Genomic DNA, 14,664 nt, shown 5'->3' with positions numbered 1-14,664 from the left:
GGTCGGGGAGAACCCCTCAAAACTACCCTCTTCCTCATCTGTCTCTTCGAACACACTCATCCAACCCCCAAGTCCGGGTGTTCCCCAGTCTACGCCTTCGTCTTCTTCTTCCTCCTCATCTGACGCTGGGAAACCTTCGAATTCCTCTTCGTCGTCTGTTGTTTCGAACACCTCTTGTAAGGACCTCACCTTGCCTTTTGGTTTGTCCGGAAAGAAATTGTGGAACTCCTCTACCAGCTCATTGTTAGACATACTATCTTCCGGGACCCAGGTATTCTCCGATGCCGGGCCCCCTTCCCAAGCCACCAAATATTCCACCCCTCCCCCTCTCCAACGAGAGTCCAGTATTTCCGTGACCTCGTTGCACTGCTCCCTTTCCTCCATTTCGGGTGGTGAGCCTTCCACTCCCCCACTACCCGCTCTCCTTCCCCCCTCCCTGTAGGGGAACAGCAGTGACCTATGGAACACCGGATGGATTCTCATGCTTTCCGGCAACCTGAGCTTAAACGCCACCGGATTTATTTGCTGGATAACCTCAAAGGGCCCCACCTTCCTGGCCTTGAGTTTCTTACAGCCCCCTTTCCAAGGCAATCCTTGCGTGGACAACCACACCTTGTCCCCAATCTTGATTACCTCCCCTGCTCGTCGATGTTTGTCGGCTTCCTTCTTGTATAACTCCTTAGCCCTTTCCAAATTTAACTGCAGCTGTCTGTGGATCGCTTCCATTTCCTCCACAAACTGTTCGGCCGCTGGAACACTCCCCGACTCCTCCCCCCTCCCAGGGAAGGCCCTTGGATGACGCCCATGATTGGCAAAGAACAGTGTCATCCCTGTGGATACATTCTCCGCATTGTTGTAAGCAAACTCTGCCAGGGCTAGTTTGTCCACCCAGTCGTTCTGCTTCTGACTTACGTAACACCTCAAATACTGTTGTAAAACAGCATTCGCCCTCTCCGCTTGCCCATTGGTCTCGGGGTGTCTCGCCGTTGTAAAGCTCACTTCCACCTGGAGCAGCCCCATTAGCTTGCGCCAAAATCGTGAGGTAAATTGAGCCCCCCGGTCTGACACCACCCTTGCAGGTACCCCATGTAACCTAAACACGTGCTCTACAAAGAGCCTAGCTGTTTCCTCCGCCGTTGTGGCATGCGAACAGGGCACAAAATGGCACATTTTGGTTAAGTGATCAACCACCACCATGACCGCTGTCTTCCCCTTACATCTGGGCAGATCAGTGATAAAATCTACACCCACCACCTCCCACGGCTTCCCAGGTGTAGGCAATGGTTCCAGCAATCCCGCTGGTGCCGCCCTTTCCCCTTTGGCCCTCTGACATGTGTCACATCCTCGCACATATTCCTTTACATCCTCTCTCACCCTTGGCCACCAAAATTCCCTCGTGACCAGTAGCTTGGTCTTATGCTGTCCAAAATGCCCCGCCGTACAACTGTCATGGAGTTGCTTGAGTATTCGGCCCCGAAGGTCTTTTCCTGGAACATACAAGGCCCCTTTGTGGTACAGTAACCCCCCTTTCACCTCAAAACCACCCTCGGCACCCCCTCTTCCTCTTAACTCCCCCATCTTTTGTCTGGCAAAGGCATCGTCTCTGAGCATTTGCATCAGTTCGTCGTCCTTGACCAACGTCCCCCCGCATAACCATTTGCTCTCTGGGAATATCAGTCTTGCTACAGGTGGTCCTTCCCCCATCATATACTCAGGTTTCCGGGAGAGCGCATCCGCCCTCACATTCTGCTCTCCCAGCATGTATTGGATCTTGAAGTTGAAGTTGGCAAAGAACTCTGCCCACCTTATCTGTCTCTGGCACAACACCCGTGCCGTGCGCCAATACTCCAAGTTTTTATGGTCAGTGCACACCAAAATTTGGTGCTTTGCCCCAACCAGGAAATGCCGCCATTGTTTAAAAGCAGCCACGATCGAAAGCAATTCCTTATCGTAGATGGTGTAGTTCTGCTCTGATTTGTTGAGCTTCCGTGAGAAGAAAGCACACGGACGCCATTCCCCTTTTCGATCTGGCTGCAGCAGCACCGCCCCTATCGCCCGATCTGACGCATCTGTTTCCACCCGTAGTGGTTGAGCCGGGTCGACGTGAATCAGCTGCTCCTCTGAAGCGAAAGCCCTCTTTAGTTTCTCAAAGCCCTCTTGGGCCGCCTGCGTCCACTGAAACTTTTTCTTAACACAGAGACAGTCCGTGATTGGCACCGTCAGTTCTGCAAAATTCTTTATGAATTTCCTGTAGAAATTGCTGAAACCCAGGAAACGCTGGACATCTTTCCTGGTTTTGGGACACTCCCATTCCACCACTGCCTTCACCTTCCCCGGGTCCATAGCCAACCCCTGGTCCGACAGCCTGTACCCCAGGAATTCGACTTGCTTTGCGTGGAACTGACACTTCTCCAGCTTGACCCACAAGCAGTTCTCCTTGAGTTTGCTCAGGACTTGACGTACATCCTCCACGTGCTGTTTTTTGTCTTCCGAGAACACAAGAAGATCATCTAAAAAGCAGACGCAGTTCTTGTAGAGCCTGGGTCCTAACACGTGGTGCATGAAGGCTTGGAAACAGTGGCTTCCGCACTGCAAACTGAAGGGCATGACTAAATATTCAAATGCCCCCATCGGGGTGAACATGGTGGTCTTCCACTCATCGCCTTCTCTTACTCTGATCAGGTTGATCCAGATCTGAACCGGAGATCCAGTTTGGTGAAAATCTTCCCCTTCCGCACCCGTGCCAAAACCTCGTCGATCCTCAGCATTGGGAAGGCCACCGGTTCCATCTGGCTGTTCAAAATTCTATAGTCCACCACTAGGCGTCGCTCTTTTGTTGATCTCTTGTCGACGAAAAACACGGGACTCCCGCCTGCAGCCTTGGACTCCCTGATAAAACCCCTTCTCAGGTTCTTCTCAATAAACTCCTTGAGGTCCTTGAGCTCTCCCTCCGACAAGGAATAGGTTTTTCCCACCGGCAACGTGGCCCCTGGTACCAGGTTGATCTGACAGTCATACTGCCGATGGGGTGGCAACGCATCCGCCTCTTTCTCGCTGAACACCTCCTGTAGATGCCTGAAACACGATGGAATCTCGCTCGTCCCCGCTCTGCATGCTGCTGCCCTCCTGCCCTCGCTTTGACGATCTAGCCCTTGGGCTAGGCAGTTCTCCATGCAGTGCATTGAGCCAAACGTCAGGGACCATTGGTGCCAGGAAAGCATCGGATCGTGCAACGCCAACCAGCTCATGCCCAATATGATAGGCGGCCCCGCTAGTGTGGCAACGTGAAAGGCGATGACCTCAGAGTGTGTGGCCACTCGCATTCGCATTGGGGGTGTTCGATGCGTCACTTCACCCCCCAGCAGTTCTCTCCCATCAATTGTTGTCACTTGCAGCGGAAAATCCAAAGGCCTCAGGTTCAGTTGGTGTCGCACCGCAAACTCCTTGCTGAAAAAGGAGGCTGAGGCCCCAGAATCAATTAATGCCAACTCCTCCACCGTCTGTCCATTTGGGAGTTCTAGCACCACCTCCAACATTATGCTTGCTTTGGGGTGTCCAAGCCGGGGACTTTCTGTGCTGCTCCCGCCTGGCTGTTGCCCCGGTTCCCCACCAGCCAGGCCTCTTCGTTTCCCGAATGCTGGGGCTCCTCTCCCTCTGCCTGCTGTGTGGCCCCTACCATTCCCTGCCAGTTACGACGCTCTGGGCACACTCTGGCAAAGTGCCCAGTCTTCTGACACACAAAACACCTTTTTCCCGCTTGCCAGTCTTTTTTTTCCTTCCTGCCAGACCGTTGGGCTTTCGAACTCTCCCGCGCCCTGACTGTGCCTATCTCCATAGGCTCCGGCGCTTGTTGACATTCCGAGGCAGCTGCAGGCATCTCAGGAATGCGGTCACCATGGAAACTCTGCTCTCTGCCTTGCTTCCTTTCCCGCCATCTGGCTTCTTGTCTCAAACCCGACCCCAGAGCAGCCTTTGTTAATTCGTCCATATTTTTAGGTCGTGGCCCCCTTGCCAGCTCGTCCTTAATTTCTGGATTAAGTCCATTTTTAAATATTGCTGTTACTGGGTCCGCCTCTAAATCCCACCCCAGTTTCTGTACCAGCCTAGCAAACTCAGACCAGTAACTGCGTACGGTGGATTTGCCTTGTCTCAAAGCCAGCAGCTCCTCCTGCGTTCTGTCAATTAAACTCTGATCTGCATAGATAAAATCCATTGCTTGCCAAAACTTGGCTTCATTTCTGAGGGCTTCATTCCCCGAGGCTATTAACGGCCTTATCCAGCTTCGAGCCCCTCCTCCCAGATGTCTAATGATGTGAGCAACCTTTGCTGCATCGTTCTGAAACTTATCTCCTTCCAGTTCCAGAAAATATTTCATATCTGTTTTGAAATCCAAGTAACTTTACGTGTCTCCCTGGAACCTTTCCACCCACACGCACCTGCCCCCATCTGCCGATAGACCACCTTGGGTTCCTCTCTGAGCAGTACGGGCTTCCTCCAAACGGCTCTGCAGGTCTTGGGATCTTTGTTCCAGAGCGACATTTCGCTTTTTCAATTCCAACAGCTCCTTCTCCATGTCGAAGCTGTTCCCTTATTCCACCAGCTTTCCAGCAGAAAAAATAGAGGAGTGGGAGCAAGCTGCCAGAGGCTTAGTGCTGTCCAGCTGGCCATAGATAAGACTCCGGGCTCCCAGCCAGTTCCAAACAATTGATTTATTTGACAAAGTTCAAATGTACATCTCCAGCGTTTCCATTAACCTCCTCCCTCTTGTGCGCAGTTGCTCCCACTAAAGTTATTTCCTTCCTTTTTTTACCCAGCATGCAAACCTGCGAAGACTCCTCCCCTTACTTCCTCTGTGTACAGCATGACTTGTCCCAGGCTCACACTCCTCCTCCCCCTCTTCTTCAGACTGACTCTCTGACGACTGGCTGCTGATAATCTCTCTATGCTCCCTATAACTGCTGATTTCTGTCCTTTCCTCTTTTCCCGTTTGCCTCTCCCTGACATTAATAATAAAGTTTCAAATCCAGCAGGGAAAACCTCCTCTCTCTCTTACATCTGTTAATAATTTACTTTTTATACTTGGTTTCTTCCCTTTCCAGATAAACCTAGATATATCTCCTTGCCATTTTTCAAAGCATCCTGTGTTGCCTATTGCCGGGACTGATTGGAATAAAAATAACATTTTTGGCAATACATTCATTTTTATTACCGATATTCTTCCCCAAAATGATAAATCCATTCTTCCCCATATCTCTAAAGCTCTTTTTATTTCTTTCCACTCATTCTTGTAATTGTCTTTAAAACTATTAATATTCTTAGCTGTCAGACAAATCTCTCAGAATTTGACTTTGTTATGTATAACTAACTCTGTTTTCTGTTGTAATTCCTTTTGGCCTTGCTCCATTGTGCTTTTTACCAAAAACGTAGTCTTATTCTTGTTTAGTTTAAAGCCTCCGGCCTGCCCGAAGTCCTGTATCTATTTTTACTACCTTTGGTGGAGTATTTATGGGATCCTTTACTGTAATTACAAGGTGAACTATAGAAGCTTTTAATTTATATGCTTTATTTTCTACTGTTGTTCCTCTAATTAATTTCTCCACTTTTTCTCTCCCACCAGGGCCTCTAATACCAAAATAAATAATAATGGTGATAGGGGATATCCTTGTCTTGTCCCCTTCATTATTTTACACTTTTCTTTTATAACCTTATTAACAATCAGCATAGACTGTTGGTAAAAATAAATTGCATCAATTCCTCTCCCAAATGCTTCCCCAAAATTCATTTTTTCTTTTATCTTTTTCATAAAAGCCCATGAAACATTATCAAAAGCCTTTTCAGCATCAATAAACATTAAGACAGCTTTTTTCTCATTTCTTACTTCCAAATATTCAATAATATCAATTATATTCCTTATATTCTCCTTCATCTGACGTCCTGGTAGAAAGCAGGCCTGCTTGTCATGAATTTTTTCTGCTAAAACACCTTTCATTCTATTGCCCAAGATATGAGCAATACTCTAAATGGACTTCTATCCTACAGGAGTGATGGCCAACAACTTGGATAGCTTGAAAAGAGGATTAGACTGAAAGCAGAGGAAGGCAGGGGGCTCTTGTACTCAAATCCTGCTTGCTGGTTTCCCGCAGGCATTTAGTTGACAACTGTGAGAACAGGATGCTGGACTACGTGGGCCTTTGCCCAAATGAGCAGGCTCTTCTTATATTCTAATACAGGCATCCCCAAACTTGGCCCTCCATATGTTTTGGGACTTGGCCTTCAAGATGTTTTTGGGACTACAACTCCCATCATCCGTAGCTAACAGGACCAGTGGTCAGGGATGATGGGAATTGTAGTCCCAAAACATCTGGAGGGCCAAGTTTGGGGGTGCCTGTTCTAATATATTGCAATATTTTAACAGTTACATGTGGCATAGTAACAAAAAGTTTTACTTCTTAGTCATAGGAGAGAGTGCTACTTGAGCCTGTGATCATTTCCTCCCTGGGAAAAGAGAAATACAGAGATGTGTCTAAGAAGCCAATTGCACCATAGATTATAAAATAATGCAGTTTATTAAGTGTGAATGGAGTTATTAAGTGTGAATCATGTGTTTTTCTTGCCATTATCTCACCTGCATTCCTAAAAGTTTGGAACATAGAGAGGACAGTGGAGAAAGGAGACGGTGTTAAAATAAGAGAAGGTGCATACTGGGATTGAAATGTGTTCAGTTCCTTTCTTGTCTTTCCTGAAAGTCTTAACAGGATTCTCTTCCCCCTCCCCCACTCCCAAACAGGTGAGGAAGATGATGGCCAGAATTCTATGGAGCCATCTGTGAATTCATTGGGAAGAACAAAGAAACAGTTTAAATGCATGGAATGTGGGATGTTCTTTAGTCACAGTGGAAGACTGAGGACACATCAACGAATTCACACAGGGGAGAAACCATTTAAATGTACTGACTATCGAAAGAGCTTCAGGGACAATGGAACACTTAGAAAACATCAACGAACTCACACAGGGGAGAAACCATTGGAATGTATTGAATGTGGAAAGAGCTTCAATGATAGTGGAAACCTTAGACAACATCAACAAACTCACACGGGGGAGACACCATTTAAATGTATTGAATGTGGAAAGTGCTTCAGTCAAAATGGAAAACTTAGAAGACATCAACGAACTCACACAGGGGAGAAACCATTTGAATGTATTGAATGTGGAAAGAGCTTCAATGATAGTGGAAACCTTAGACAACATCAACAAACTCACACGGAGACACCATTTAAATGTATTGAATGTGGAAAGTGCTTCAGTCAAAATGGAAAACTTAGAAGACATCAACGAACTCACACAGGGGAGAAACCATTTGAATGTATTGAATGTGGAAATAGCTGCAGTAGAAGTGAACACCTTAGAATACACCAACGAACTCACACAGGGGAGAAACCATTTAAATGTATTGAATGTGGAAATAGCTTCAGTAGAAGTGAACACCTTAGAATACACCAAAGAACTCACACAGGGGAGGAACCATTTGAATGTATTGAATGTGGAAAAAGCTTCAATAATAGTGGAAACCTTAGACAACATCAACAAACTCACACGGGGGAGACACCATTTAAATGTATTGAATGTGGAAAGTGCTTCAGTCGATATGGAACACTTAGAATACACCAACTAACTCACACAGGAGAGAAACCATTTAAATGTATTGAATGTGGAAAGAGCTTCAGTCAAAATGGACACCTTAGAATACACCAACGAACTCACACGGGGGAGAAACCATTTAAATGTATTGAGTGTGGAAAAAGCTTCAGTCAAAATGGAACACTTCGAATACACCAACGAACTCACACAGGGGAGAAACCATTTAAATGTATTGAATGTGGAAATAGCTTCAGTAGAAGTGAACACCTTAGAATACACCAAAGAATTCACACAGGGGAGGAACCATTGGAATGTATTGAATGTGGAAAGAGCTTCAATAATAGTGGAAACCTTAGACAACATCAACAAACTCACACGGGGGAGAAACCATTTAAATGTATTGAATGTGGAAAGTGCTTCAGTCGATATGGAACACTTAGAATACACCAACTAACTCACACAGGAGAGAAACCATTTAAATGTATTGAATGTGGAAAGAGCTTCAGTCAAAATGGACACCTTAGAATACACCAACGAACTCACACGGGGGAGAAACCATTTAAATGTATTGAATGTGGAAAAAGCTTCAGTCAAAATGGAACACTTCGAATACACCAACGAACTCACACAGGGGAGAAACCATTTAAATGTATAGAATGTGGAAATAGCTGCAGTAGAAGTGAACACCTTAGAATACACCAAAGAACTCACACAGGGGAGAAACCATTTAAATGTATTGAATGTGGAAATAGCTTCAGTAGAAGTGAACACCTTAGAATACACCAAAGAACTCACACAGGGGAGGAACCATTTGAATGTATTGAATGTGGAAAAAGCTTCAATGATAGTGGAAACCTTAGACAACATCAACAAACTCACACGGGGGAGACACCATTTAAATGTTTTGAATGTGGAAAAAGCTTCAGTGAAAATGGACACCTTAGAATACACCAAGTAACTCACACAGGGGAGAAACCATTTAAATGTATTGAATGTGGAAAGAGCTTCAGTGTAAGTGGAGGCCTTAGAAAACATCAACGAACTCACACGGGGGAGAAACCATTTGAATGTATTGAATGTAGAAAAAGCTTTAGTAGAAGTGAACACCTTAGAAGACACCAACGAACTCACATGGGGGAGAAACCATTTAAATGTATTGAATGTGGAAAAAGCTTCAGTCAAAATGGACATCTTAGGGAACATCAACGAACTCACATGGGGGAGAAACCATTTAAATGTATAGAATGTGGAAAGAGCTTCAGTCGATATGGAACACTTAGAATACACCAACAAACTCACACGGGGGAGAAACCATTTAAATGTATTGAATGTGGAAAAAGCTTCAATGATAGTGGAAACCTTAGACAACATCAACAAACTCACACGGGGGAGACACCATTTAAATGTATTGAATGTGGAAAGTGCTTCAGTCAAAATGGAAAACTTAGAAGACATCAACGAACTCACACAGGGGAGGAACCATTTGAATGTATTGAATGTGGAAAAAGCTTCAATGATAGTGGAAACCTTAGACAACATCAACAAACTCACACGGGGGAGACACCATTTAAATGTTTTGAATGTGGAAAAAGCTTCAGTGAAAATGGACACCTTAGAATACACCAAGTAACTCACACAGGGGAGAAACCATTTAAATGTATTGAATGTGGAAAGAGCTTCAGTGTAAGTGGAGGCCTTAGAAAACATCAACGAACTCACACGGGGGAGAAACCATTTGAATGTATTGAATGTAGAAAAAGCTTTAGTAGAAGTGAACACCTTAGAAGACACCAACGAACTCACATGGGGGAGAAACCATTTAAATGTATTGAATGTGGAAAAAGCTTCAGTCAAAATGGACATCTTAGGGAACATCAACGAACTCACATGGGGGAGAAACCATTTAAATGTATAGAATGTGGAAAGAGCTTCAGTCGATATGGAACACTTAGAATACACCAACAAACTCACACGGGGGAGAAACCATTTAAATGTATTGAATGTGGAAAAAGCTTCAATGATAGTGGAAACCTTAGACAACATCAACAAACTCACACGGGGGAGACACCATTTAAATGTATTGAATGTGGAAAGTGCTTCAGTCAAAATGGAAAACTTAGAAGACATCAACGAACTCACACAGGGGAGAAACCATTTGAATGTATTGAATGTGGAAAGAGCTTCAATGATAGTGGAAACCTTAGACAACATCAACAAACTCACACGGAGACACCATTTAAATGTATTGAATGTGGAAAGTGCTTCAGTCAAAATGGAAAACTTAGAAGACATCAACGAACTCACACAGGGGAGAAACCATTTGAATGTATTGAATGTGGAAAGAGCTTCAATAATAGTGGAAACCTTAGACAACATCAACAAACTCACACGGGGGAGAAACCATTTAAATGTATTGAATGTGGAAAGAGCTTCAGTCGATATGGAACACTTAGAATACACCAACTAACTCACACAGGAGAGAAACCATTTAAATGTATTGAATGTGGAAAGAGCTTCAGTCAAAATGGACACCTTAGAATACACCAACGAACTCACACGGGGGAGAAACCATTTAAATGTATTGAATGTGGAAAAAGCTTCAGTCAAAATGGAACACTTCGAATACACCAACGAACTCACACAGGGGAGAAACCATTTAAATGTATTGAATGTGGAAATAGCTGCAGTAGAAGTGAACACCTTAGAATACACCAACGAACTCACACAGGGGAGAAACCATTTAAATGTATTGAATGTGGAAATAGCTTCAGTAGCAGTGAACACCTTAGAATACACCAAAGAACTCACACAGGGGAGGAACCATTTGAATGTATTGAATGTGGAAAAAGCTTCAATGATAGTGGAAACCTTAGACAACATCAACAAACTCACACGGGGGAGACACCATTTAAATGTTTTGAATGTGGAAAAAGCTTCAGTGAAAATGGACACCTTAGAATACACCAAGTAACTCACACAGGGGAGAAACCATTTAAATGTATTGAATGTGGAAAGAGCTTCAGTGTAAGTGGAGGCCTTAGAAAACATCAACGAACTCACACGGGGGAGAAACCATTTGAATGTATTGAATGTGGAAAAAGCTTTAGTAGAAGTGAACACCTTAGAAGACACCAACGAACTCACATGGGGGAGAAACCATTTAAATGTATTGAATGTGGAAAAAGCTTCAGTCAAAATGGACATCTTAGGGAACATCAACGAACTCACATGGGGGAGAAACCATTTAAATGTATAGAATGTGGAAAGAGCTTCAGTCGATATGGAACACTTAGAATACACCAACAAACTCACACGGGGGAGAAACCATTTAAATGTATTGAATGTGGAAAAAGCTTCAGTCAAAATGGACACCTTAGGGAACATCAACGAACTCACACAGGGGATAAACCATTTAAATGTATTGAATGTGGAAAGAGCTTCAGTCAGAATGGAACACTTAGAAGACATCAACAAACTCACACAGGGGAGAAACCATTTGAATGTACTGAATGTGGAAAGAGCTTCAATGATAGTGGAAACCTTAGACAACATCAACAAACTCACACGGGGAGACACCATTTAAATGTATTGAATGTGGAAAGTGCTTCAGTCAAAATGGAAAACTTAGAAGACATCAACAAACTCACACGGGGGAGAAACCATTTAAATGTATTGAATGTGGAAAGAGCTTCAGTCAAAATGGAACACTTAGAATACACCAACGAACTCACACAGGGGAGAAACCATTTGAATGTATTGAATGTGGAAAGAGCTTCAGTCCAAATGGAACACTTAGAATACACCAACGAACTCACACAGGGGAGAAACCATTTAAATGTATTGAATGTGGAAATAGCTGCAGTAGAAGTGAACACCTTAGAATACACCAACGAACTCACACAGGGGAGAAACCATTTAAATGTATTGAATGTGGAAATAGCTTCAGTAGAAGTGAACACCTTAGAATACACCAAAGAACTCACACAGGGGAGGAACCATTTGAATGTATTGAATGTGGAAAAAGCTTCAATGATAGTGGAAACCTTAGACAACATCAACAAACTCACACAGGGGAGAAACCATTTGAATGTATTGAATGTGGAAAGAGCTTCAATGATAGTGGAAACCTTAGACAACATCAACAAACTCACACGGGGAGACACCATTTAAATGTATTGAATGTGGAAAGTGCTTCAGTCAAAATGGAAAACTTAGAAGACATCAACGAACTCACACGGGGGAGAAACCATTTAAATGTATTGAATGTGGAAAGAGCTTCAGTCAAAATGGAACACTTAGAATACACCAACGAACTCACATAGGGGAGACACCATTTGAATGTATTGAATGTGGAAAGAGCTTCAGTCCAAATGGAACACTTAGAATAGACCAACGAACTCACACAGGGGAGAAACCATTTAAATGTATTGAATGTGGAAAGAGCTTCAGTCAAAATGGAACACTTAGAATACACCAACGAACTCACATAGGCGAGACACCATTTGAATGTATTGAATGTGGAAAGAGCTTCAGTCCAAATGGAACACTTAGAATAGACCAACGAACTCACACAGGGGAGAAACCATTTAAATGTATTGAATGTGGAAAGAGCTTCAGTGGAAGTGGAGACCTTAGAAAACATCAACGAACTCACACGGGGGAGAAACCATTTGAATGTATTGAATGTGGAAAGCGCTTTAGTCAATATGTACACCTTAGAAAACATCAATGAACTCACACGGGGGAGAAACCATTTAAATGTATTAAATGTGGAAATAGCTTTAGTAGAAGTGAGCACCTTAGAATACACGAAGGAACTCACACGGGGGAGAAACCATTTAAATGTATTGAATGTGGAAAGTGCTTCAGTCAAAATGGAACACTTAGATTACACCAACGAACTCACACGGGGTGGAAACCATTTAAATGTATTGAATGTGGAAAGAGCTTCAGTCGATATAGACACCTTAGAAGACACCAACGAACTCACATGGGGGAGAAACCATTTAAATGTACTGAATATGGAAAGAGCTTCCATCCATATAGACACCTTATAGGACACCAACTAACACATGGGGAAGAAACAATTTTAATGTATGGCATGTGGAAGGAGCTGCAGCAAAAGTAGAGCACTTAGAATACACCAACTAACTCATACAGGGGAGAAACCATTGGAACATATTGAATGTGGGAAGAGCTTTAACAGGAAGGATAAACGTACATTACATTGGCGAACTCCCACAGGGGAGAAGCTTAAGTCAATATGGAAGCTTAGGAAACATCCGCTGACTCACATGGGGAAACCAGATTTATGCAACGTGGAAAGAGCTTCAGAGGGAGTGAAGACCTTACTATCCATAAGAAAATTCACACAGGCAGAAAACCATATAAATGTATGGAGTTTTCCACTCAGGTTTTACCAGATTTCCTGGGAAGTGAAGATTACTGTCAAGTCTTTGGATGTACAGAAAAGAATTTGGCAGTGTTTGTTTTCAATAATAATAATAGCAACAGCAACAATAATAACAATAATATAATTTATACCACACCCATCTGGCTGGATTTCCCCCGCGGCACAGCCACTCTTGGTGGCTTCCAACAAAATATTGAAATACAATAGTCCTTCAGATATTAAAAGCTTCCCTAAACAGGGCAGCCTTCAGATGTCTTTTAAAGTCTGGTGGCTGTTTTTTCCTTTGACATCTGGTGGAAGGGCGTTACCCAGGGTGGGTGCCACTACCAAGAAGGCCCTCTGCCTGGTTCCCTGTAACTTCGCTTCTCCCCGTGAGGGAACCGCCAGAAGGCTCTTGGTACTGGACCTCCAAGTCCAGGCAGATCGATGGGGGTGGAGACTCTCCTCCCGTCACCAGTCTAGCTGCCGCATTCTGGATTTGTTGTTTCCGGATGACCTTCAAAGGTAGCCCCACGTAGAGCGCATTGCAGTACTCTAATGGGAGATAACTGGAGCATGCACTACTCTGGCAAGACAGTCTGCGGGCAGATAGGGTCTCAACCTGCGTACCAGATGGAGCTGGTAAACAGCTGCCCTGGACACAGAATTGACCTGTGCCTCCATGGACAGCTGTGAGTCCAAAATGACTCCCAGTCTGCGCACCTGGTCCTTTAGGGGCACAGTTACCCCAATCAGCACCAGGGAGTCCTCCACACCTGCCTGCCCCCCAAAACAGGACATCTGCCGTATCAGCATTCAACTTTAATATGTTAGCTGCCATCCATCCTCCAACCGCCTCCAGACACTCACACAGGACTTCCACCATCTTCACTGGTTCTGATTTGAAAGAGCGGTCGAGCTGGGTATCCGCATACTGATGAACACCCAGCCCAAACCCCCTGATCTCTCCCAGCGGCTTCATATGGATGTTGAAAAGCATGGGGAGAGGACGGAACCCTGAGGCACCCCAGAAGTGAGAGCTCAGGGGTCTGAACACTCAACCCCCAACACCACTTTCTGAACACGGCCCAGTGTATAACAGTGCCTCTAGCTCCCAGCCCCTCTAGATGGTCCAGAAGAATGTTATGGTCGATGGTGTCAAAGCCTCTGAAAGATCCAGCAGAACTAGGAAACAGCTCTCACCTTTGTCCCTAGCCCGCCGGAGATCATCGACCAGTGTGCCCCGGTCTGTTTCAGTCGCATGATGTGGCCTGAATCCCAACTGGAAGAGATCCAAATGGTCCACATCTTCCAGGCTTCCCTGGAGTTGTTCAGCAACCACCCACTCAATCACCTTGCAAAAGAATGGAAGATTTGAGACTGGGCGATAGTTGGCCTTATTGGCTGGGTCTAAAGATTATTATTTTTTTAAGAAGCAGTTTAATACAGTGGTTCCTCGGGTTACATACGCTTCAGGTTACATACTCCGCTAACCCAGAAATATTATCTCGGGTTAAGAACTTTGCTTCAGGATGAGAACAGAAATCGTACAGCGGCAGCAGGAGGCTCGATTAGCTAAAGTGGTGCTTCAGGTTAAGAACAGTTTCACGTTAAGAACAGACCTCCAGAACGAA

At 44.5% G+C, this 14,664-nt stretch overlaps 1 protein-coding gene across 1 annotated transcript in view; it reads left to right on the top strand.

The window, feature by feature from the left end:
• Positions 1 to 14,664, top strand: part of LOC114592407 (uncharacterized) — a 73,131-nt gene that overhangs the window by 15,872 nt on the left and 42,595 nt on the right. The window contains 1 exon segment of the mRNA XM_077923560.1: positions 6,788 to 11,805. Within this exon segment, the coding sequence (XP_077779686.1) occupies positions 6,788 to 11,805 (5,018 nt within the window).

This window comes from Podarcis muralis, chromosome 2 (assembly GCF_964188315.1).
Source record: "Podarcis muralis chromosome 2, rPodMur119.hap1.1, whole genome shotgun sequence".
Classification (NCBI taxonomy): Eukaryota; Metazoa; Chordata; class Lepidosauria; order Squamata; family Lacertidae; genus Podarcis; species Podarcis muralis.
The sequence above is the reverse complement of the archived record's forward strand: the minus strand, read 5'-3'. Positions and strand labels throughout refer to the sequence as shown.